The 27,066-nt window shown below is 33.6% G+C and overlaps 2 protein-coding genes and 1 pseudogene across 2 annotated transcripts; 1 reads left to right on the plus strand and 2 right to left on the minus strand.

The window, feature by feature from the left end:
• Positions 1-1,522: 1,522 nt before the first annotated feature.
• Positions 1,523-2,260, minus strand: LOC145955709 (uncharacterized). Its single transcript, XM_083070761.1, has one exon. The coding sequence runs from the start codon at positions 2,258-2,260 to the stop codon at positions 1,523-1,525; it is 738 nt and encodes a 245-aa protein (XP_082926887.1).
• Positions 2,261-2,723: 463 nt separating this feature from the next.
• On the plus strand, positions 2,724-3,398 carry LOC145956196 (putative UPF0481 protein At3g02645). Its single transcript, XM_083071762.1, has 2 exons — positions 2,724-2,755; positions 2,837-3,398. Exons 1-2 carry the CDS (start codon positions 2,724-2,726, stop codon positions 3,396-3,398), a joined length of 594 nt encoding a protein of 197 aa, XP_082927888.1.
• Positions 3,399-7,782: 4,384 nt separating this feature from the next.
• On the minus strand, positions 7,783-26,203 carry LOC145956540 (uncharacterized; annotated as a pseudogene).
• Positions 26,204-27,066: the final 863 nt, after the last annotated feature.

Consider the following 27,066-nt stretch of genomic DNA (forward strand, 5'->3'; position numbering starts at 1 on the left):
CATTCTCCTTCTTCATCAAACACTACATTCCGACTGATGATTGTTTTCCTTGAATCAGGATTGTAGAGTTTGTACCCTTTGGAGTTGGCGTCGTAACCAATGAAGATGTATTTTTCACTTTTGTCATCAAGTTTACTTCGTTTCTCATCTGGCACATGCACATGAGCTATGCTTCCAAAGACTCTAAGATGAGAAATACCTGGTTTTCTACCGCTCCATGCTTCTTGTGGTGTTTTTCCACTAACGCTTTTGTTGGAGAGCGGTTGGTTAGATAGACTGCACATGCAACAACTTCAGCCCAAAACTCCTTTGGAAGTTTTTTACTTTTAAGCATGCTTCTTGTCATCTCCAAGATTGTTTTATTCTTCCTTTCAGCCACTCTGTTTTGTTGAGGCGATCTTGGCACTGTCAATTGTCGTCTAATTCCATTGTCTTCACAATACTTCTAAAACTCTTTTGATGTGAACTCTCCTCCACGATCGGATCTCAAAGCTTTGATCAAAAGGCCACTTTCTTTCTCAACATGGGCTTTAAACTTCTTGAAGTTCTCGAATACTTCTGATTTTTCTTTTAAGAAATATACCCATGTTTTTCTTGAAAAATCATCAATGAAGAGAAGGAAATAATTACTCTTACCAAGTGATCTTGGCTTGATTGGTCCACACACATCTGTGTGTATGAGTTCTAATGGCTTTTGAGCTCTTGAGTCTGACTCCTTTGGAAAACTCAATCGAAATTTTTTTCCAAGTAGACATCCTTCACAGACTTGGTTGGGGTGAGTAATACAAGGCAACCCTCTCACCATTGCCTTCTTGGCGAGCAATTCTAATCCTTTAAAATTAAGATGGTCAAATCGAAGATGCCAAAGCCACGATTGGTCTTTGTAGCACATCTTGAGACATTGTGGGCCATCACTTTGAATGTTGAGCACGAACATTCTATTTCTCGTCATTGGCACCTTTGCAATGAATCTACTTGTGTTATCTCTTATAGAAAGGTTATTATTCTTAAGTTGAATATCATAACCTTTCTCTAAGAGTTGTCCTAAGCTTAAGATGTTGCTCTTCATGCTTGGCATATAATATACGTTGGAAATAAATTGATGTTCTCCATTCTTTAGTCGGATGAGGACATTACCTTTTCCTTCCACCGCCACCTTTGATTCATCTCCAAAAGCCACGTTTCCCTTTACTGATTCGTCAAGCTCTACGAACATTCTTCTTTTCCCACACATATGGTTACTTGCTCCACTGTCAAGGTACCATTGATTATCCTCGCCTTTATCTTGGCCCTTGTAAGCCAATAGCAAGGTACCATCTTCTTGACACCTTTCTTCAGCATAATTGGCTTTCTCTTCGACTTTATTTTTGTTAGGGGCTTTACATTCAGAAGCATAATGTCCAAACTTATTACAATTGTAACACTTGATTCGTGACTTGTCATACCTTGAATTCAGATTTCCTCTCCCACGACCTCTGTTAGAGCTTTCTCCTCTCTGGTTATTATTGTTAGGCCGTCATCCTTATCCATGTCCATATGCACGCCCTCGTCCTTGTTCTTGACTATAACTTCGCCTTGATTGGTTGTGTGCATTTTCTTCTTTTCTTGAATCAACATGTGCCTTGAAGACTTGCTCCACGATCTCTTCCTTCTTCTTTTTCTTTTCTTCATAAGCTTGCAACGAACCAAGAAGTTGCTCTATTGACATGGCCTCCAAGTCTTTTGTTTCTTCGGTAATGGTGACAATATGTTCAAACTTTGGATCCAATGATCTAAGAATTTTCTCCATAATTCTTACATCATCTAGCTTCTCACCATTTCTTTTTAGGTTATTAGTAACTGTTAAAACTCTCAAAAAGTAATCGGAGACTAGTTCACCTTCCTTCATATGTAAAGCTTCAAACTCTCCTCTCAAAGTTTGAAGACGTACCTTTTTTACTTGATCTGCTCCCTTGTAAGAGATCTTGAGCGTCTCCCATGCTTCCTTGGCTGTCTTGACTCCGAAAATCTTCTCAAAAGTATTTTCATCTAATCCTTGATAGATTAGACAGAGATCTTTCTTGTCTCTCTTCCTTGAGTCTCTCAAGCTATCCTTTTGAGCTTGAGAAAGACTCTCTACATTCTCTAGTTCGGTGTGGCCCTTCTCGACCACCTCCCAAACATCATGTGCACCAAGGAGAGCTACCATCCTTAAGCTCCAATTGTCATAGCTGCTCTTGGTGAGCATCGGGACTTGAAAAGGAACTCCAGTATTTGCCATTTCTTTGAAGATCTTATGGCTCTGATACTACTTTATTGGGAAGAAACTTTAAAAGGCTAGAAGGAAGTGTTTAAGATTGGGAGAGGTCGGAAGATTTTGAGAGAAAGAAAGGCTTGTTGTATTGAATGCTTCTAAACTTTTTGGCTTACATCCAAATGATACAACCATCCCCTATTTATACTAGTGGCACCTCCTTAACCAATGGTTAGGATCTTGCCACCACAACATTCATCTAAGGGTTATAATTCATTCTCTAGAACTTTCTAAAACATTCCTACAATTCTAAACTTATCTAGAAACATCTTATGGATAAACATCTATAGATATTTTGTACATCATTCTAGAATCTTTTAGATCGAATTTTCTAGAATTCTATTTGGGCCTTTGCTAATATTGGGCTTTTATCTTTTAAGCCCAACATACAAAATCAATTTATATTCCAACACTGCCATAATAGGAATCGATGCAGTCTTTGAAGCAGGAGCAGCCTTCACAGTAGGTGTAACATTTGAGGCCTTAATTAAGAAGCAATGTTGATTATGCTGATCATTTGAGCAAGTTTGAGTTTGGTAATAGCTTTGACTTTGAGATAAAATTCAACAACGACAATGGGGTGTTGGAGATTCCTCAGCTGCATATTAAGAAGTCAACGGAAGTCAAATGGAGGAACTTGATCGCCTGGGAGCAAAGCAGGATTGGGAACAGATGCAAATTGACTTCGTATGCATTGTTCTTCCAAGGTATGATTTGTTGTCCCCATGACATTGAACTGCTTGAGCATGTCGGGGTTTTAGTCAATGAATCCGAGAAAAGTAATGAAGATTTGCTGAAGCTGTTTCATACGATCTGTGAGGGAGTTGAACACATGGATTCGAGTTATAGCGAAGATTGTGCCAAGTTGAACAAATACACAACAACGAGTCTATTAACTATGTTGAAAAACTGGCCTATTGTAATTTGGCATCAGTGCAGGCGTGTCTTTGCGATTATTCTTTTCTATTGGAAAAATTGGTACAGCATTTTGATAAAGGAACATAGCCCTACGGTTTGGAAACTCATAGGAGTGTTGACAGCTACCGTGCTGCTAGGTCTCACTGTGGCGCAGACATATTATAAAGCTCACAGCCATAAGAAATAAAAATAGTCTTATTTGGGTTGGTTTCACAAATGCCAACTAAGTGCAGCATTATTTTTTTACATTTTTTTTTCTGTGTTTTTGATATTTTTAAAATATTTTAAAATATTTAAATTTATACCTACTGTAAAATACTAGTAGGTAAATTAATTCTTTATGAGCATTATTTTAAATTTTAGTTTGTGCTTAGTTTATTTAAAATAAATAAATAAATAAACATTTATTTTAAAATTTAATTTGAATCAAAATGTTATTATTGAATTAGATTAAAATAAAGGAATTTTTTTAAATTTATTATCATAATAAATAATTTGATATTAAATTTATTATATATTAAAATTAATTAAATATTTTTATCAAAGATATTGATACAGATTTTAGATTTTATTTACTATGTTTTATAATCAAAAGAAATTCAATATTAAATTAAAAGATATAAAAATTATTACTAAAATCATAATAAATTTTCTAATATTAAATTTAGTATATATTAAAATTAATTAAATATTTGTATTTAAGAAATTGTTACAGATTTTAAATATTTCTTTTAAAGTTTTTATTTTATTAAATTAATTGAAAAGAAATTATATTTTATCACTTTTTAATAAAGTGAGTGATTGATAATGAATTAACTAAAATTTTAAAATATATTTTAATTAAAGATATTTTTTTATCAATACAGTGACTAAAAATATTATAATAAATAATGAAATTAAATAAATTAAATCTTATAATACTTATTTTTTAATGATGCTAAATTAAATATTCTAATTATTTTATAATAAATTAAAATGAAAAGATAATAAAATATTTTAACTAATATTTCAAATAAAATGCATTAAAATATTATAATCAAAAGAAATCTAGTATTAAAACAAAAGATTATAAAAATCATAACTAAAATTATAATAAATATTCTGATATTAAATATTTGTATCAAAGAAATTGCTACAGATTTTAGATTTTATTTATTATGTTTTATAATCAAAAGATATCTAATATTAAATCAAAAGATTATAATAATTATAACTCAAATCCAGATAAATATTTTGATATTAAATTTATTATATATTAAAATTAATTAAATATTTTTATCAAAGATATTAATACAAATTTTAGATTTTATTTAACGTGTTTTATAATCAAAAGAAATCTAATATTAAATTATAAGATAATAAAAAATATAACTAAAATATAATAAATTTTCTAATATTAAATTTAGTATATATTAAAATTAAATAAATATTTGTATTTAAGAAATTGTTACCGATTTTAGATATATATTTTAAAGTTTTTATTTTATTAAATTAATTAAAAATTATTTTTATTTTATCACTTTTTAATAAAATGAGTGAATATATGATAATGAATTAACTAAAATTTTATAATATATTTTGATTCAAAATAATTTTTTGGTCAATACGATTCTTAAAAGTATTATAATAAATATTTAAATTAAAAAAATAAATCTTATAATAGTTATTGTTTATTGATAAAAAATTAAATATTATAATTATTTTACAATAAATTAAAATGAAAAGAGACTTTTTATAATCAAAATACATTTTTTGCAAACACTTACTTTTTCAAAGTTTAAATCATGAGCTTCTTTATTATGTATATATATACATTAGTTTCAATATTATGCTAAGGAAACAATGTGGCATGGTGGTAGCATCCAAATTCGGTCACTATGGGAAAAATTACTTTGTATATTTTAGCTACCAAAATCTAATCGGTCACTAAAAAAATTCAATAGTTTGGATTAGCGACCGAATTGAATTCAGTCACAATTTTTTTGAAAATTTATTCAAAATTGGTCGCTAATATCGTCGCAAACTATGTTTTCATGAAACACAATAAAATAACGACCGATTTAGCGACCGATTTTCTTGCTACCACTCTATTCCGTCGCTAATTCGGTCGCAAAATAGCGACTGAAAAATTTCGGTCGCTAAATCAGTCGCTATTGTAATCGGTCGCTAATTCGGTCGCAAAATAGCGACCGATAAATTTCGGTCTCCATTTTGTATTTTTCTTGTATTATATATTATTATTAAAGTTTTTAGATAGTAAGTTTTTTAACATAATTTAATCCTACAAAATAAATATGTAAGGGGAAAATTGTTCTCACTTATAAATCTTTTTTTGTTTTTTCATTAATCGATGTAAGACTTGAATTTTTCTCAATACATATTCTCACATCTAACATTATAGGGCTTGATATGTGGATATATATATATATGATTGGAAACCTTTTTTATGTGTATAATGATGAGTATCCCTTTTAAGGGTGGACCAAGGATAACTTTGATATTAAGGAAGTAAAATTTAATTCAACTTTACAAAACTAGTTTATGAGGTGAGGGATAAGGATTGCTCCACCCCTGGTGAGGGTTGTCTCCCCCCACTTCTCTCTTAAACTCTTTGTTTGTCATATTTCTAGTTGATGTGAAACATGAATTTTTTCGAATATCTCACATTCAACATTATTAGATTTGGCACATGAATAAATGATAATGGTAATTTTTAATGATCTTGGACAAGTGGGAAGTGCTTTTAGGATAGTTTTGGTATCATGATAGATAGTGGACTTTTGGGCCTAATTCACCCCTACAAAATTTACTTATAAGATAACGATTTCCCCCACTTATAAATTCTTTGTTTGCTTTATCTCTAGCAAATGTGAAACTTGAGTTTTTTTCAATAATAGTATAGAATCTATTATCGTTATTGTCAACATCATCATTAAAATTGTTACAATCAATACCATCGTCGTACCACCACCACTATCGGAGAAAATTCAAGTTTTACATCAACTAGAGATAGGACAAGTAAATTGTTTATTAATTAGTAAAGATAACCCTTACTTTACAAGTTAATTTTGTAGAATTGAGTTTGACCCATAGCCCATATTTTAAGATGGTATTAAAATTATCTTAAATACACGAAAAGGGCTACCCACCATTTATACGCACATCAAAATCAATAGTATTGGGTATGAGGGGATGTATTAAGAAAATTTTAAGTCACACCTATCCTAGATCATTAAAAAGAGTCAACCACCATTTAGCCATGTGCCAAGCCTAATGGTGTTTAGTGTGGATGGATGTATTGAAAAAAATTCAAGTGTTATATCTATAATAGATTATTAAAAATGTAAACCACCATTTATCCATGCATCAAGCCCAATATTAACATTTCTTTCTAATTGTTTCTAAAATCAAATTTTCATGTTGAGTAAAATAATTTCACATAAGTTATTTTATAACAATTTTTTGAAACATGATATTATAAATAAGTGACATTTTTTTATTTCAATATTATTCTTTATTATTGTTTCCAAAATCAAAGTCCTACATCGAGTGAAAAAAAAATGTCACATAATGATATACTTATCTCATCTCTAATTGTTTTCTACAATTAAAGTCTCATATCAAATAAATAAATGTCATAGAAAGAGTATATATAATCATAGAGTTATACTTAAGATAAATGAACATCAACATTTGGTATATAACTAGTGGTGATTAACTAATAATTTATTCAACCTTAACTTAAAGAACTTGTAGGAGATTAAGAGCATAAAGTATAATTGATAACATCTATAATAAAACTAATTATTATTTTATAAAATTAACAAAAACTTAGTTACATCACTAAAATATTACAAAAATACATTTTAATAATATTTAAAAACTATTACTTAATTATTTAAAAACATTATTAAAAGTCTTTAGTAACATGAATTATATACAATATTTATTAATATGTTATAAAAAAAATTTGTTAATATGTTAAAAAAAAAGTAAATTAATAATTTTTTTAAGGGAGAATTAATAATATTTATATATAACTAGCGGGACCGAGGCACTTCGTGCCTCTATATGAATTTTATCTATAACTTTAAAATAACGCATGGATTGAATGAATTCATTCTTGACATATAATTGTATAAATAATTTTACACAATATAATATGATTAATTCAATCATTGTTGATTGATGAAGTGCATAATAATCAAAACATAATAGAAGGCGAATTCATATAAAAGAAAAATTTATGTTCTACATAGTTATATTTGTAATGATGAATTAAAATAATATATATAATAATCACATGCAATTTTTCCATCATAAATTTTTTTTAATAGGAAGATCAAATAATGATTTCGCTTCAGGATGATTTTTAGCTTCCCTGCAAATTGTGAACGAAATTAACGAAATTAAATGTCAATAAATAATAAATAACATTTTAAATAATTAATAATTAAATTGCATAATGTCATACCTTTCGAGAATAAATTTTAATTCTTTATAAAATACATCATCCATAATTTCTTTAACTTTAAAAAACTGTATAAACAAATAATAGAGTGTCAAGTATGAATATGAAAGATTTAATATTTAATGTAAATTTTTATAGGTTATTAAAAAAATTACCACAACCTCAAAAATGAAGATATCTTGTTTTGCATGAAAGTTGTTAATATGATAGATATTACTCGAACTTGCATTTTCAAGTGTCTTATTATTGTAAAAGAATATGACTTAGAATTTATTTAAATTAGGTAATAATACAACTATATTTTTATATTTGAAATTATCACATATAAAATATTTTTAGGACCATATTATTATATTACTTTTCTAATTTTTGAGACAACAATTCTTTTTTAACCATTTTCCAAAGTTGGGTTTTATCTACTATTACTATAGAACTCCACCCAATAGAATATACATTTAAACGATGAACCTGCTACAAAGAAAATACAATTTAAATAGATAAGCAATAACAAAATATGAAGTCTAACCATGAATTAAATTGAACATTGTTGTCAATGAGAGAAATTGTTGAGAGTGAATACTTGTCCTTCTAGATATTCCATAATTTTTCAAAGTCATCCTCCTAGTAAATATAAGTAATATAATGAAAATTAGATGAATTAAATTGAACCTTATTGTCAATGAGAGACATTGTTGAGAGTGAATACTTGTCCTTCCAAATATTCCACAATTTTTCAAAGTCATCCTCCTAGTAAATATAAGTAATATAATTAAAAATAGATGATAATAAAGTTTGATAATAAAAAGTGAATAAATATGTTATCACTTACCTGTTTGTCAAAATACATATTCAAATTCTTCCTATTGATCTCTTCATATAACTGGAGGATCTCCTTGAATCTTAATTTGACTGTAGATAAAAAAATAAAAGACACAAATTTTAGTTTTTGTATATCATTATCAAGTATTAATCTAAACCCATCATCATTATAAATTAAAAGGGACAACACCTGATTTTGAGATAACAAAATTTCTTTAAAAACAATATTTTTCGTAAAGTTTCCATCTTCCTTTTCAAGTTTTCCTTCTTTAATAAGAATTTTCATTAAAGCTTGAGAAACACCTCTTGACAAAGCAACATATAATTGATCATGACCAAAAACATGTCGCGAAAGATAAATTCCAACATTGGGTATTGTTTGTCCCTGTGACTTATTTATGATAATTGCAAAACTTAGTTTCACAGGAAATTGCTTCCTAATAAGTACAAAGGGAAGTCCTGCACTTTCTGTTGTCTTATGTTTAATCCGGGGAAAAAAAGATCTCTTTCCAGCATTATGACCTGTTAGGATTTCAACATCCAACATATTCATAAAGAATCCACGGCATAATAATCTTGTTCCATTACATAAGCCAGCTTTAGGATCTATGTTTCGCAACAACATCAATGGTGCACCTTTTTTAACCTTCAGATTATGTGGTGGAAAACCACTTGGAGTAATAGAGTGCAAGTATTCTTGTTGATATAAGTTGTGTGTGTCCCCTTCAACCTCATCAAATGATAACAAATGTCGTTCTTGTGACACCCTCTACCCCAACATAAATACACTAAATGTAAACAAATAATTTTTTTTCTTTTTGAGTAAATAAAATCTTTCATAGTTAACAACTTCTTTCATGGATAGAATAATTGTCTCAAATATCATAAGGTAGAAGATTCACATTCGTAACTCATAAATCATGTAAGTGTCCAAATTCAAGAAATCATATAAAAGAAAATATAGATTAATTCCAGCAAAGGTGGCAGTGCCTCCTAGTTAAGAATTAATTTATAACTTTCAAATCATGTAATGAAAATAATATGACAAAGATGTACATTTTGGTCTTTTATCAAGAACGTTCAAAATTACAAAAGAAGAGAAAATTAAAGCTTTTAAAACAATAACATTCCAAAAATAAGCATAACTATGTCCGATGTCACATCCTATCAAACCATGCCCAACTGAAGCCTTAAGCCTCATCACCAACATCTTCATGATGCTGATCACCTGCAACATAATTTAAACATATACAAGAACAACAAGGGAGTGAGAAACATCTCACTCAGTTTTAGGTGAAGAAATAAAGGTTAGATAGCACGCACACACAACAAATATAAGTCACACATACATGATCAATAACACATATACACTTATTTATCATGCAATGATGTCATGGACTCAACTCATAAATGTATGCATGTGGTGTCATAAGAAGTTTCACATATCATCATTGGTGACCCTAAGGTACACCTGGTTACATCACTGGTGATCCTAAGGAACACCTGGTTAACATGTTACGTCGTGGGTGACCCGAAGGTACACCTTATTAGTCGTGGGTGACCCTAAGGTACACCTTGTTAGTCGTGGGTGACCATAAGGTACACCTGATTAGCATGTTACATCGTGGGTATGCAGCCTCAGCGGCGCACCTGGAGTCATATATGTATATGATGCATGACATACATTCATTATTTCATTGACTCAACATTTAACTTATTACAGAATTTCATTTAGTATATCATGTCCTCATTTGTGATAGTCTCATAATCAGAGTTTGTCTCAATAGTCCATTCTTAAGTCTCATGTCATTTGTCCATATTTCACATGGTCATGTCATAATTATTCCTCATAAGGTCCGCAAAGGAATTCACAGAGAGCATTCTTATTCACATTAAAACTTATTTATTTTAATATTAAATACATATACATTTATTACCTCCAACAAGGAACAAAGTAGAGCAAATAGAACATAAAATAGAACAACAGGCAAAGGATTGGGGGCCAATCCAACAATCAAACTATCCAACAATTATCTCCACACCCCCGAGCGAGGTTTCTCACTCCCCCCTTACCTAGATAAGCATGAGTTGAAACTTCAGCAGAACCTCTTCCTCTGGATTCCCTCTTCCTCTTTCTCTCTCTTTCTTTCTCTTTCTCTCTCTCTCTATCTCTATCTCTCTATCTCTCTTTTTCTTTCTTTCTTTATTTCTTTCTTTCTTTCTCTAAGATTTTCACTTCTCACTCAGTATAATTTTTTCACCCCCACTTGCCCCTATTTATAGGCATCTTGGGCTACCCGGAACGGCCCGTATTGATTTCAGAATGGCCCGTTTCGGAGTCTTCAAATATACGTGAATATTTTAATAGGAACGGCTCGTTTTAAAACCAGAACGGCTCGTTTCCAAAAAGCAGAATGGCCCGTTCTAAAATTAGAACGGCCCGTTTTGGAGTTCACGTGAACACACATTGACTATTATTGGAATGTCCAGTTTCTACCGAAACTTTTTAGGCAATTTTAGAATTTTGGAACAGCCCGTTCTGGAGAAATCAAAATGGGCCTTTTTATAAATTTGGAACGGCCCGTTCCACTTTTGGAACGGCCCGTTCCACTTTTGGAACGGCTCGTTCTGATTGTAACAACCAAATTTTTAATGGGCCAAGGGCCCAATTAAGTGGTTTAAGTAGGCCAGAACGGGCCGTTCCAAATTAATAAATATACCTACTTTCGGTAGCCCGAAACAGGCCGTTCCAAAAGTGAAACGGACCGTTCCAAATGTTGCAAATAAACCATTTTTGGAGAAGCAGAATGGGTCGTTCCAAAAGTAGAACGGTCGTTCCAAATTAGAAAAAAATGCCTATTTGGGTTTTCAGAACGGGTCGTTCTCAAAGTAAAACGGGTCGTTCCAGAGTAAGGAAAATGCCTAAAATGTTTAGTTGGAACGGGTCGTTCCAATGGGAAATTTTACGTATATTTGAAGGTCCCGGAATGGGCCATTTCGCTTTCAGTACGGGCCATTGCGGTAGGTGAGCCAGAATTCCTATAAATAGAGCCCTTCACCTCCTCCAAAAACACACCTCTCATCCTTTCTTCCTTTTCTCTTCTGCTCTCTTTTCTTTCCCTCTCCTTCTCTCTGAAGACCGAAGGGGCACTTAGAGGAGGAGACCAAGAGATCTCTGTTTTAGTTCAACTGCTGTTTATCCAAGTACGGGGGAAAAGGGAATTATTTATATGTAGAGTTACATGAGGGAATTGGGTAGAGGAAGAATCCCTTAGGATTATGAGTAATTTTATAATTATTTCTGCTTGGAGGATTATTGGTCTTATTTGATTTTGTATATATTTAGGACTACGAATATATGATTTATTTGTAAAAATGATGCTCTGGGAGAGAGAACGAAATTATAGAAAAGTATTTGTAAGCTAGGTTTTGGAAAAAATTTGAATATTTCTGTTTGAGAAATTGATGATCCCATTAGATTTTGTATGTGTTGAGGATTAGAAATACATATTTAATTTGTAAGAATGATGATCTGAGAGGGAGAACGAAACTATAGAAAAGTGCCTGTGAGTTAGGTTTTGGAATAATTGGGGGTTTTACTATTTATGTTAAAATTATATTAAATTGATAATTCTATTTATTATTAATTAATTTTATTAATGTTATTGTTATATTAATTGACAAGAATTAATGATCTAGATGTGAATTGCTTGAGGGGTGTGTAAATCCTTATTTTGTTGGACTTATCTATTGTGTATGTAATATGGAATTGTGTATATGATATGAAATTGTGTATATGATATGGAATTAAGGTATGATATGAGATGTTGTATGGATATGATTGTAATTATGATTGTAATGGTGGTTCCTCACACTCATGCCTCAGGGACGAGCGTACCCCTGAATGATCAGGGATGATACGAACCTTGGGTAGGTGATGCTTCAGGAATGAGTGTACTCCTGGATGATCAGGGATGATACGAACCCTGGGTAAGTGATGCTTCAGGGACGAGCGTACTCCTGGATGATCAGGGATGATACGAACCCTGGGTAGGTGATGCTTCAGGGACGAGCGTACTCCTGAATGATCAGGGATGATACGAATCCTGGGTAGGTGATGCTTCAGGGACGAGCGTACTCCTAGGTGATTGAGTGAGACAATTAACACGTATCACTTATGTTAGATGTGGCGTGGCCATGGCATAGTGTTAATTGTAAGATTTGTGTGGATTGTGATGGATTGATGTAATGGTGATTTGAGGCATAATTGATAAATTATGATATATATATATATATATAGATGGAAATGCTGGTACATATTTTATGTAATAAGATTACATTTTTGTGTGTTTGAATGTGCTTTATATATATATATATATATATATATATATATATATATATATATATATATATATATATATATTCTTTTCTCATTGTACGATTTTGTGGATGTTTTAGGTGAGGAAGATCCGGCTATGAGTGGCATCTAGAATGCCAATGGTTGAATTGTGGGTATGCTCTGATATTATGACATCGGGGCCGAGGATTTCTAGGACATGGGTTATTTTTATATGGATTTGGAGTTGTATTTATTATTTAAAATAATAATAATAATTTGTGAACTCTTATGTTTCATTTTCTAATTTATTTATTTTAAATCATTTTGTATATTGAAGAACATTTGTGAAGGTTTTTATGTGAACCCTTTTACCAACGTTGAAAGATTTATTCTTTAGCCTATTTATAAAATTTCAATATATGTGTTGGGGTAGTAAGAGTGTCACATTTAGTGGTATCAGAGCAGGTCGATCCAATCGGACGTGAGTTATGAGTCTACTATGCTTATTTGGTAGATGAATGGTGGAATGCATCGATTGTGAAGCTTATTGATGTTTTAGTGTGATGATTAATTTTGTTTGTTGTATTTGACTGATAGACATGATATAGCTTAGAGGATGCTATTTATGATTGTTTTTCTTCATTCTAATGATTCCTCATTTTGATACTTCTTGCTTATGTAAGAAGTAGTGGTTGAGTGGTATCGCTCGTGTTGCGAGCATATGTGAAGGTAGTAGTGGACGAAGCCTTGCTAGTCAACTAGAAATTATTGGGACCTTAGATTTGAGTGAGACATTGATTTATCGAGAATTTTAAGTTAATGGAGTTTCTAGAATGTTTAGTTATAGCGATTGAATCCAAGGAGGTTGTATCTAAGAATTGGAGTTTTGGTATTCTAAGGAGAGATGGAAGTGTTAATGATTTCTGGAGTTTGATGCTTTCATGTTTACCTTTTATGGTTTAGGTAGAATGTGAGTTTTATTTTCTAAGTCTGTTGTGCTAAATATGTGAGTTGTTTTGGTTTAGGATTGTAGTGGGAAGCTTGAATGTGAAGTTGAGGTGTGAGTTAGGAAGGGTTGAGGTATTTTTGTGGCCTTAGATATATTGATACACTATTGCTGTTTGGTGTAGAGGATATTTTTGTTACAGTTTTGTTGTCTCAGTATGAGTACTGTATTGACAGATTTAGATTTTGTGGTCTGCATGAAAGTTGTATCCTTGGACGTTATCTTTCTAATGGAATTGGAATCAAGTAAAGTGGAGGTCTAGAACTTTGGTTATAACTGCTTTGGTGATCAGAAGACTAGTTGTAAGCACTGAATATATTTGTTGTGGTTTTAGAATTTTTAGCTGAAGAATATGATCTTTTTAGAATCTTTTCCTTAATAAGAGTTGTAGCTTATTCTCTTAGCTTTCTTTTACGATAAGTTTGAGATCATTTGGATGAGTATAACACTCTAGGGATCATTCTCTTTGGCAATTGTTAAGACATACGTATGGTGTCATGATGTTTTGAGTTGTTAGGCATAGCAAGGATAGAAACTATTTTGGATATGATGTTCTGAGGTGTTGTCATTGAGAGGTTGTTTACGATGGTATGATGCTATGTGATAAGGTTGGTTCATGTACATGCTATATGGTGTAAACAGTGATTCATTCATACATGCTCAGGAATGGTATATATGAATGTTTAAATAGGTATTTCTAATATGATTTGATATGCCTGTATGTTGATAAGAGGATAGATGACCTTATGAATCAATTAGTAAATGTTTGTGTGTTTAGGGAGATTGATCTTAGGATGTGATATCATCATATTAGAATTAAGGGTGAAGATATATCCAAGACAACTTTAGGCTAAGTTATATTAGTATGATTTTTGATTGTATGAAGTGATTTTTCTAGGTCTTATAATTTCTAGTGAAAGTATAATATAGATCTATTTAAGGTAGAAGTTGTGCTTAGAGGGAGATACCTTAGTCAGTTAGTGTGGTTATGAGTTTTATTATATTAGCTCATTGTTGTTGGATATTTATTGAATAACTTCCTAAGATAGCATTACCTTTGAACAAATTGACTAAGAAGAGTGTTGTTTTGTGTGAGATAGTAAGTGCGAGAGTAGTTCCCAAATCCTTAAGGAAAGATCGACTAGTGCACTAGTATGAGCATTGGCTAATCTTAGTAAGCCTTTTGTGGTATAGGTTGATGTTCTAAGATAGGTTTGGGTGGAGTGTTGATGCAGGAAGGAAAGGTAGTAGCTTGTGATTCTAGGCAATTGAAAACTCATTAGAGGAATTACCTTACCTATGATTTTAAGGTAGCAGTTGTAATATTTAGAGACACTGCCTATATGATTCTAAGCTTGAGATATTTATTGATCATCAGAGCCTTAATTACCTATTGACTAAAGGAGTTAAATTATGAGACAAAAGAGATAGTTTAAATTTCTGGAAGATTAATATTTCAAACTTAGTTTTTATCTGAGTAAAGCTAGTTTGGTGACCGATGCTTTGAGTATGAGACCTTTATATTTGCCTTTCCTTATGATTAGAGAGATGGATCTTTTAGCTCAAATTAGAGATTTAAGTTTGGCTTATAAGGTTATCCTTAGTAGTGTGAGACCAAGTATGACCTGAGTAACGAATGGATTGATTAGTTGATCCATTTTGGTGACAAGATATGAGGCTATAGGATAAGATGATGGATAAAAGTTTGACTTGGGTGTAGATAAAGTGGTGAAATTAGAGATCTGATATGTATATCTAGTGAACTTACGCTTAGGTGCTTGATCTTTAGAGACGATCATAGAAGTAAAAACAATATTGGGGCAGATGCCTTGATTATGATGACCTCTGATATACCATTTTTGATGATTTAAGGGTTGAATTTGATTGAAGAATTTAGAGACTTATGCTTGGTGTGTAAGATTACCCTTAGAAACATTGAATTGATTATCTTGAAAGTGACTAGTGAATTAATGGATGAGATTAGAGAAGCCTAGGAGTCAGATCCTTTCTTAGGGAACCAAGTGGAGAAGATTGGTACGAATATAGATAACCATTTTCTGAGTAGAAATCGACGTTGTTTTGAGGTGCAAGAACAAAGTTGGGTGCTTAGTAATCTTGAATCTAGGAAGATGATCTTAGAGGAAAGACATGAGAGTACTCTTAACAATCATTTAGGAGCTACTAATATGTGGCGCAGCGAAAACTTGGTGGCCTAAGGTGAAGAGAAGAGTAGAGAAACTGTATACTCGTGTTTAGTATGCTAGAAGTCTTTAGGAATTTTGTAGCACTTAGACGTCCCATTTTGAAAGTGAAATGGTGAGTGGATAGACCTTAGTTATAGGTTTGTCTAAGATACTTAAGAGATTGATTCTATTTGGGTTATAATGGATAGACTCGTCAAGTTTACTTGGCTTACTATTTTTGATAATAGACATTCCTTGGTGAAATTGATAAAATTGTACATAAAAAAGGTAGTGAGGTTGCATAGGAGCCCATTGTTGCAAAAATTTCGGGGACGAAATTTCATAAAGGAGGGGAGAATTGTAACAGCCCAATTTTTAATGGGCCAAGGGCCCAATTAAGTGGTTTAAGTAGCCCAGAACGGGCCATTCCAAATGACTAAATATACCTACTTTCGGTAGCCCGGAACGGGCCATTCCAAAAATGAAACGGACCGTTCCAATTGTTGCAAATAAACAATTTTTGGAGAAGCAAAACGGGTCGTTCCAAAAGTAGAACGGGTTGTTCCAAATTAGAAAAAAATGCCTATTTGGGTTTTCAGAACGGGTCGTTCTCAAAGTGAAACGGGTCGTTCCGAAGTAAGGAAAATGCCTAAAATGTTTAATTGGAATGGGTCGTTCCAATGGTACGTATATTTGAAGGTCCCAGAACGGGCTGTTCCGCTTTCAGTACGGGCCGTTGCAGTAGGTGAGCCAGAATTCCTATAAATAGAGCTCTTCACCTCCTCCAAAAACACACCTCTCATCCTTTCTTCCTTTTCTCTTCTGCTCTCTTTTCTTTCCCTCTCCTTCTCTCTGAAGACCGAAGGGGCTCTTAGAGTAGGAGACCAAGAGATCTCTGTTTTAGTTCAACTGTTGTTTATCCAAGTACGGGGGAAAAAGGAATTATTTATATGTAGAGTTACATGAGAGAATTCGGTAGAGGAAGAATCCCTTAGGATTATGAGTAATTTTATAACTATTTCTGCTTGGAGGATTATTGGTCTTATTTGATTTTGTATATATTTAGGACTACGAATATATGATTTATTTGTAAGAATGATGCTTTGGGAGAGAGAACGAAATTATAGAAAAGTACCTGTAAGCTAGGTTTTGGAAAAAATTGGAATATTTCTATTTGCGAAATTGATGATCCCATTAGATTTTGTATGTGTTGAGGATTAGAAATACATATTTAATTTGTAAGAATGATGATCTGAGAGGGAGAAAGAAACTATAGAAAATTGCCTGTGAGTTAGGTTTTGGAATAATTGAGGGTTTTACTGTTTATGTTAAAATTATATCAAATTGATAATTCTATTTATTATTATATTAATTTTATTAATGTCATTGTTATATTAATTGACAAGAATTGATGATCTAGATGTGAATTGCTTGAGGGGTGTGTATATGATATGGAATTAAGGTATGATATGAGATGTTGTATGGATATGATTGTGATTGTGATTGTAATGGTGGTTCCTCACACTCATGCCTCAGGGACGAGCGTACCCCTCAATGATCAAGGATGATACGAACCCTGGGTAGGTGATGCTTCAGGGATGAGTGTACTCCTGGATGATCAGGGATGATACGAACCCTGGGTAGGTGATGCTTCAGGGACGAGCGTACTCCTGGATGATTAGGGATGATATGAACCTTGGGTAGGTGATGCTTCAGGGACGAGCGTACTCCTGAATGATCAGGGATGATATGAACCTTGGGTAGGTGATGCTTCAGGGACGAGCGTACTCCTGGTTGATCAGGGATGATACGATCCCTAGGTAGGTGATTGAGTGAGACAATTAACACGTATCACTTATGTTCGATGTGGCGTGGCCATGGCATAGTGTTAATTGTAAGATTTGTGTGGATTGTGATGGATTGATGTAATGGTGATTTGAGGCATAATTGATAAATTATGATATATATATATGTATATATATATGTATATATATATATATATTCTTTTCTCACCGTACGATTTTTTGGATGTTTTAGGTGAGGAAGATCCGGCTATGAGTGGCATCTAGAATGCCAACGGTTGAATTGTTGGTATACTTTGATATTGTGACATCGAGGCAGAGGATTTCTAGGACATGGGTTTTTTTATATGGATTTGGAGCTGTATTTATTATCTAAAAAATAATAATAATTTGTGAACTCTTATGTTTCATTTTCTAATTTATTTATTTTAAATCATTTTGTATATTGAAGAACATTTGTGAAGGTTTTTATGTGAACCCTTTTACCAACGTTGAAAGATTTATTCTTTAGTCTATTTATAAAATTTCAATATATGTGTTGGGATAGTAAGGGTGTCACACTGATACTTAGAAAATAAGTTATTTTCTTCGTTTAGAACGGCCCGTTCCACTTTTGGAACAGCCCGTTCCAGCGTAAAGAAACAGAATTTTATATAAAAATTTTCATAAATAATTAAATTATTACAAATCTTTAAAAATATTTTATAAACCCTTTAATTAACTAAAATAACTATACAAAAATAAATAATAATCAACATTGTAATAGTAAAAAAATTTGGGGTGTTACAATTCTCCTCTCCTTTGAGAAATTTCGTCCCCGAAATTTACCTGAAAACAGAAATGGTTAAGCTTCTCGCATCTTGCTTTCTAACTCCCATGTAGCACTTTCTTCAAAATTTCCTCCCCAAACGACCTTAACCACATGGATTTCCTTTCCTCTTAGTTGTTTCACCCTTGTTTCATCAATCCTTAAAGGAATTGTTTCATAGGTAAGATTATCCTTCAACTGAATGTTGTCAGACTAAATGATATGGAAAGGATCATGGACATACTTTTTGAGTTAAGAAACATGAAAGACACTATGGAGATTTGAAAGAGATGGAGGCAAGGCAATTTGATAGGCTACTTCACTGATCCTTTTAAGAACTTGATAAGGACCGATGAAACGTGGAGTAAGCTTACGGGATTTCAGTGCTCTACCTACTCCTGTCCAAGGTGTGACTTTAAGAAATACATGATCACCTTCTTTAAACTCAAGGTCTTTCCTCCTCTTGTCATTATAACTCTTTTGCCTACTCTGGATTGCTCTCATCTTCTCTTGGATCATCTTAACCTGTTCAGTAGTTTGTTGAACTATCTCAGGTCCTAACATGGAATTCTCTCCAAGTTCTACCCAACATAAAGGTGTTCTACATCTCCTACCATACAGAGCCTCATAGGGTGTCATCCCAATACTGGAATGGTAGCTATTATTGTAGGTAAACTCTATCAAAAGGTAGGAAACTATCCCAACTACCCCCATGTTCCAAGATGCAAGCCCTCAACAAGTCTTCCAAAGATTGTATGGTTCTCTCAGTTTGGCCATCTGTTTGGGGATGGTAGGTTGAACTCAATCTAAGCTTGGTGCCTAAAGCCTTATGCAAACTCTCCCAAAATCTAGAGGTGAACCTAGGATCTCTATCAGACACTATACTATCAGGAACTCCATGCAACCTCACAATCTCACTGATGTATAACTTGGTTAACCTCTCCAAAGGATATCTAATAGCGGACTTAGTCAATCTATCCACAATAACCCATATAGCATCCAAGTTCTTCACAGTCTTAGGTAATCCAACTACAAAATACATAGAGATGCTATCCCACTTCCACACAGGCACATCTAAAGGTTGCATCAGACCTGAAGGTTTTTAATGTTCCACCTTAGCTTTCTGACATACTAAGCAGGCATACACAAATTCCTCCACTTCCCTCTTCATCTTAGGCCACCAAAACATCTTCTTAAGGTCTTGGTATATCTTAGTGGCTCCTGGATGGATATTAAGGCTACTCTTATGACCTTCTTCTAGGATTACTCTTTTAAGCTCTGGCACACTAGGAATGCACAACCTATCCTTAAATCTCAAGACTCCATCCACTCCAAATCTAAACTCACTCTCAATACCTTGGTTCAACTTCTCTACTTGACTCAATAAGAATGGATTTACTTTCTGACCTTCTATAATCTCATCTATCAAGCTATTAGTTACTCTCAAAGCTCCCAACTTAATACTCTTAGAGGTCAACTCACACCCTAAGCTCATATCCCTAAACTCCTCAATCATATGCAATTCCCTAATCATCAAAGAAGACATTCTAAAAAAATTTCTACTTAAAGCGTCAGCTACAACATTAGCCTTGCCAGGGTGATAATTCAATTGAAAGTCATAATCCTTAAGGAACTCTAACCATCTCTTCTGCCTCATATTCAATTCCTTTTGGTCAAACAAGTACTTAAGGCTTTTATGGTCACTAAAAACCTCAAACCTAGACCCAAACAAGTAATGTCTCCACAACTTAAGCACAAATACTATTGCATCTAACTCAAGATCATGGATAGGATAGTTTTGCTCATGAATTTTAAGTTGTCTAGAAGCATAGGCTACTACCTTACCCTCTTGCATAAGTACTCCTCCTAAACCCAATTTAGAAGCATCACAAAATACCTCAAAAGTCTTACTAGGATCAGGTAACACTAACACAGGGGCACTAGTTAATCTCCTCTTAAGCTCTTGAAAACTTTCCTCACACCTAGAATCCCACACAAAAGGTTGGTCTTTCTTTGTCAGCTTGGTCAAAGGAAGAGCTAGCCTAGAGAAATTCTCTATAAACCTTCTATAATAACCGGCTAATCCTAAGAAACTCCTAATCTCAAATACTGATTTAGGTGTGCTCCACTCTAACACAGCTTCTACCTTAGCAGGATCTACAGCTATCCCACCCTTGGATATCACATGTCCTAGAAAGTTCCCACTATCCAACCAAAATTCACATTTTGACAATTTAGCATACAACTGTTTCTCCTTAAGAGTCTGAAGAACGATCCTAAGGTGCTCAACATGCTCTTCCCTAGTCTTGGAATTCACTAGGATATCATCTATGAAGACCACTACAAATCTATCCAAGTAGCGGTGAAAGATCCTATTCATGTAGTCCATAAAAACACCAGGTGCATTAGCCACACCAAAAGGCATAACTAAATACTCATAGTTCCCATAGCGGGTCCTAAAGGTAGTCTTAGGAACATCCTCAGCTCTCACTATAATATGATGGTATCCTGACCTTAAATCTATCTTACTGAACACACAAGCTCCAACTAGTTGATCCATAAGTTCATCTATCCTAGGCAAGGGAAACTTATTCTTAATGGTTACTTTATTCAGTTGCCTTTAGTCTACGCACAACCTCATGCTCCCATCTTTCTTCTTAACTAATAAAATAGGCGCTCCCCAAGGCGAGACATTAGGCCTAATGAATTGTTTTCCTTGCAGTTCCTCTATTTGTTTCTTAAGCTCAACTAACTCTTTAGGGGACATCCTATAAGGTGCTATAGATATAGGTGAGGTACTAAGTCAATGCTAAACTCAATCTCTCTCTCAGGTGGTAAACTAGACACATCCTTAGGGAATACTTCTGGAAATTCTCTCACTAAGGGAATCTCATCTAGCTTACTATCAGTCTCAAGTGTTAAGGAAGCTAAGATCATGTACACTCTTTCCTTTTCTTTTAAACAAGTTTTAATGTCAGCAGCACTAAGAAATTTCGTACTCTTACATTCACCAAAGGAAATAGATTTCTCAAAGCAGTTTAAAAGGACATGATGGGATGATAACCAATCCATACCAAGAATTACATCTAATTGACTAAGAGGCAAACAAATTAAGTCAACTAGAAACTGCTTATCAGAAACTGTCAAAGGACATTTCAAACACACTAGGGATGTAGTCACAGGACCATTAGTAAGAGTTTCAACAACTAAATCAAACTCTAACAAGGACATAGACAAATTAAATTTTTGGACACAAGAGATAGAAATAAAGGAATGAGTTGCACTAGAATCAAATAGTACAACAAAAGGAGTCTCAGCTATGAAACAAGTACCTTGTATCAAATTTTCAAACCGAGCAGCTTCAGCACCACTAAAAGCAAATACTCTCCCTACGTCCACACTTCCCGCATCTTCTTGAAGGAATGGACACAGACCCTCCAACACTTCCAGTAGCACTAATAGTGGATCCTCTAGTAAATGACTTGCTTCCATTAGCAACAGCTTTACTCCCTTGAAATCTAGTAGAAGCAGAGTAAGGCTTATTCCTACCCAAAGTACTAGAGCTTACAGCATGGATAGGACCTCCAACTCCTTTATAGAAAGCAGCACGAGCACGATTATCACGATCATAAATGTTGCACTTATTGACCAAAGTGGGAAAGTGATATATCTCCTGATAGTTAATTGCAGTTTTCACTTCAGGACTCAGACCATTTACAAATTTTATGTATTTAGCCCTTTCACCACCCTCACCATGGTAGTGTGTACAATAACGGACCAAGGCATCAAATTTGGCAGCATACTCTGCCACAGTGTCGTTTCCTTGATTCAGCTCAAGGAATTCCATTTCTTTCCTACTCCTCACATCATCCAGGAAATACTTCTCAAGAAAAGCCTTCTTGAAGTTGTCCCAACTCAAGTGCACCCCCCCATCAATCATCCTTTGAAGTGCTCCTTCCCACCAAAAGTGAGCATCAGTAGTCAACATGAAAGTGGCCAACTTCACCTTCTGAGTGAGGGGACAATCCATGACATTGAAGATCTTCTCAATCTCCGTTAGCCAATTCATAGCAGCATCTGGGTCATATCCTCCTTTAAAGGTAGGTAGGTGATTTCGCTGAAATTGCTCCAACCAATTAGGAGCGACTCCATCCCTATTGTTATTATTCATAGCTTGTGCTAATGCTTGAAGAGCATCAGCAATCGAACGATCATTTCTACCAGCCATAGTCTAAGAAAATAATACAATTAATAAACATAATAAATCACCATATTAGCATACCAACAAGTTCCACAATCAATTCAGTCTAAAATTCATTTACCAAATAAGCATAGTAAACTCATAACACATGGTCGATTGGATCGACCAGCTCTGATACCACTAAATGTGACACCCTCTACCCCAACATAAATACACTAAATGTAAAGGAATAATTTTTTTTTCTTTTTGAGTAAATAAAATCTTTCATACTTAACAACTTCTTTCATGGATAAAATAATTGTCTCAAATATCATAAGGTAGAAGATTCACATTCGTAACTCATAAATCATGTAAGTGTCCAAATTCAAGAAATCATATAAAAGAAAATATAGATTAATTCCAACAAAGGTGGCAGTGCCTCCTAGTTAGGAATTAATTTATAACTTTCAAATCATGTAATGAAAATAATATGACAAAGATGTACATTTTGGTCTTTTATCAAGAACATTCAAAATTACAAAAGAAGAGGTAATTAAAGCTTTTAAAACAATAACATCCCAAAAATAAGCCTAGCTATGCCCGATGTCTCATCCTATCAGAGCATGCCCAACTGAAGCCTTAAGCCTCATCACCAACATCCTCATGATGCTGATCACCTGCAACATAATTTAAACATATACAAGAACAACAAGGGAGTGAGAAACATCTCACTCAGTTTCAGGTGAAGAAATAAAGGTTAGATAGCACACACACACACAACAAATATAAGTCACACATACATAATCAACAACATATATACACTTATTTATCATGCAATGATGTCATGGACTCAACTCATAAATGTATGCATGTGGCGCCATAAGGAAGTTTCACATATCATCACTAGTGACCCTAAGGTACACCTGGTTACATCACTGGTGACCCTAAGGTACACTTGGTTATCATGTTACGTCGTGGGTGACCCGGAGGTACACCTTGTTAGTCGTGGGTGACCCTAAGGTACACCTTGTTAGTCGTGGGTGACCATAAGGTACACCTGATTAGCATGTTACATCGTGGGTATGCGGCCTGAGCAGCACACCTGGAGTCATTCATATATATGATGCATGACATACATTCATTATTTCATTGACTCAACATTTAACTTATTACAGAATTTTATTTAGTACATCATGTCCTCATTTGTCATAGTCTCATAATCACAATTTGTCTCAATAGTCCATTCTTAGGTCTCATGTCATTTGTCCATATTTCACATGGTAATGTCATAATTATTCCTCATAAGGTCCGCATAGGAATTCATAGAGAGCATTCTTATTCACATTAGAACTTATTTATTTTAAAATTAATTACATATATATTTATTACCTCCAACAAGGAACAGAGTAACAAGGAACAAAGTAGAGAAAATAGAACATAAAATAGAACAATAGGCAAAGGATTGGGGGTCAATCCAACAATCAAACTATCCAACAATTATCCCTTTAATCCCGAGCGAGGTTTCTCACTTTCCCCCTTACCTGGATAAGCAGGAATTGAAACTTGAGCAGAACCTCCTCCTCTAGATTCCCTCTTCCTCTTTCTCTCTCTTTCTTTCTCTTTCTCTCTCTTTCTTTCTCTTTCTCTCTCTCTCTCTCTCTGTGTCTCTCTCTCTTTCTTGCTTTCTTTCTTTCTTTCTTTCTTTCTCTAAGATTTTCACTTCTCACTTAGTATAATTTTTTCAGCCCCCCTTGCCCCTATTTATAGGCATCCTGGGCTACCCGAAACGGCTCGTACTGATTTTGGAACGGCCCGTTCCGGAGTCTTCAAATATACGTAAATATTTTAACTGAAACGACTCGTTCTAAAACCGGAACAGCCTATTTTCAAAAAGCAGAACGACCCGTTCTAAAATTAGAACGGCCGTTCTGGAGTTCTCGTGAACACACATTGACTATTATTGGAACGTCCAGTTTCTACCTAAACTTTTTAGGCAATTTTAGAATTTCGGAACGGCCCGTTTCCCTTTGGGAATGGCCCGTTCTGGAGAAATCAAAATGGGCCTTTTTATAAATTTGGAATGGCCCGTTCCACTTTTGGAATGGCCTGTTCTGATACTTAAAAAATAACCTATTTTCTTCATTTGGAACGACTTGTTCCACTTTTGGAACAGCCCGTTCTAGGGTAAAGAAACAAAATTTTATATAAAATATTTAATAAATAATTAAATTACTACAAACCTTTAAAAATATTTTATAAACCCTTTAATTAACTAAAATAACTATACAAAAATAAATAATAATCAACATTGTAATAGTAAAAAAATTCGGGGTGTTATAGTTCTTCTCCTAGGAAATGGTTGATGATAATGTCATTAAGCTTTTGAACATCCTCATTTTTTGGTGTTTGTATGGCTCTTTCTACCATATAAGAAGCATCCCATGTATGAGATTCTAAATGTGGAAATGTGTCACGAATAAGTTTTTGTATTGAATTTTCCCCTTCCCATGTTATTTCAATTTGATGGGGAACTTTGACCATATCATCCAATTTGGTAGCTTCATTACCATCTCCAATGCGCATTAGATATTCTGCAAAATTAGGATCTTGTAATGATTGCATGTTTTGTCTCAAATGTAAAACCTTTGTGATAGGCCATAAATGAGACTTAACAATACATGCATATATCATTTGTGCCTTAGTACCCTTTGGAACAATAGGAAGCACCTGACGAAAATCCCCTCCCAATATCATAATTTTGCCACCAAATGGAGCATTACAATCTAGAATATCCTTTAATGATCTGTCTAATGCTTCCAAAGCATATCTATTTGTCATAGGTGCTTCATCCCAAATGATTGTTGTGGTTTCTCTAATTAGTTTTGCAAGATCAGACTGTTTACTTATTGAACAAAATGAATCTGCCTCTACATTGATTGGTATCTTAAATCTAGAATGTGCAGTTCGAGCACTAGGTAATAGTGTGGCAGCTATACCAGATGAGGCAATTGCTAAAACAATTTATTTATCCCTTACTTCTCACATTTGCAATTAAAGTGCGATAAAGGAATGTTTTACCTGTTCCTCCTAGTCCATCCACAAAGAAAACTTGACTTTGTTTATTGTTGATAACATCCATAATGGCATTGAATGAAATTAATTGATCATTATTTAATTTAATCGCAGATTCTACATATTCATTATCTACCTGGATGGATAACTCCTCTTGTATAACCCTTGGCATCAAAGAAGTATGAGTATTCTCCATTGTTATTGTTGGCAAATCATAATCTGTGATTTGTTTTCCATGTTGAATCAAAAGGTCATTCAAATCCTTTAATAACATGTTAATGAAACTTGTTGTCGCAGTAACACTTGTTGAAGGATAGTCTTCCATCATGTAGGTGTAAAAATCATCCCAAAGTTGTCTAACATTGGTTGGTTCACAAAAGATTAATATAGTTACAAACAAACTCCTTAAAGCATAAGGCATTCGTAGACTTGATGCTTCAACTAAGCATTCATGAATACTATTATCACTTTCTAAAAAGCCCCAATGCTCAACCACTTTCTTGAATGTGGTAAAAACATGTTCCATTTGGTGAAAGCATATCTTCCCAACTCATTAGACTTTTTAAATGAGATAATAGAACGCGTAGGTAGAATTTTTCACCTTCTGAAGCAGATACTGTATAAATCCTACCAATGACTTTCTTTGGTGACCTTCTTTGATATCATTCCTTATCCCCCCTATGCCAACAATAATGTTCTGGAATCTCTCTGTACAAATAACCCCTTGAATTTGGATCTCTGCGATTTAGGGAAAAGAACTGTGTCAGCATTGTTTTGGAGTTATTATCATTGTTTAGAACATCAGTGATTCTTTGATGATTATAAAATCGCACTTGTTGGCGATTTGGTAAGTGAATTTGTAATCTTTCAACAGATGGATATATTCGATAAAGAGTAAATCTAAATATCTTCCACAAAGCTTCTGGAGCACAAATCCATCTTGCATCAATATATTGTTGAACCTCATCTAAATTTGAACCTCATCTAAATTTGAACCTCTACAAACCTCCATTGATATTCGATCTAGACCTTTGTAGACATATTTAAATAAATACTTAATACTTTTGATGTTGCTGCATACTTCCACATTTATATGACAATTGTACTTTAAGAGTAACCAAGGGTTATAATTAGGGATGGAAAAATGGGTCGTGGCCCGCTGACCTGCCAAAAAT

The sequence above is a fragment of the Cajanus cajan genome, chromosome 3 (genome assembly GCF_000230855.2).
Source record: "Cajanus cajan strain Asha chromosome 3, NIPB_CcT2T_4, whole genome shotgun sequence".
In the NCBI taxonomy this organism is placed as follows: Eukaryota; Viridiplantae; Streptophyta; class Magnoliopsida; order Fabales; family Fabaceae; genus Cajanus; species Cajanus cajan.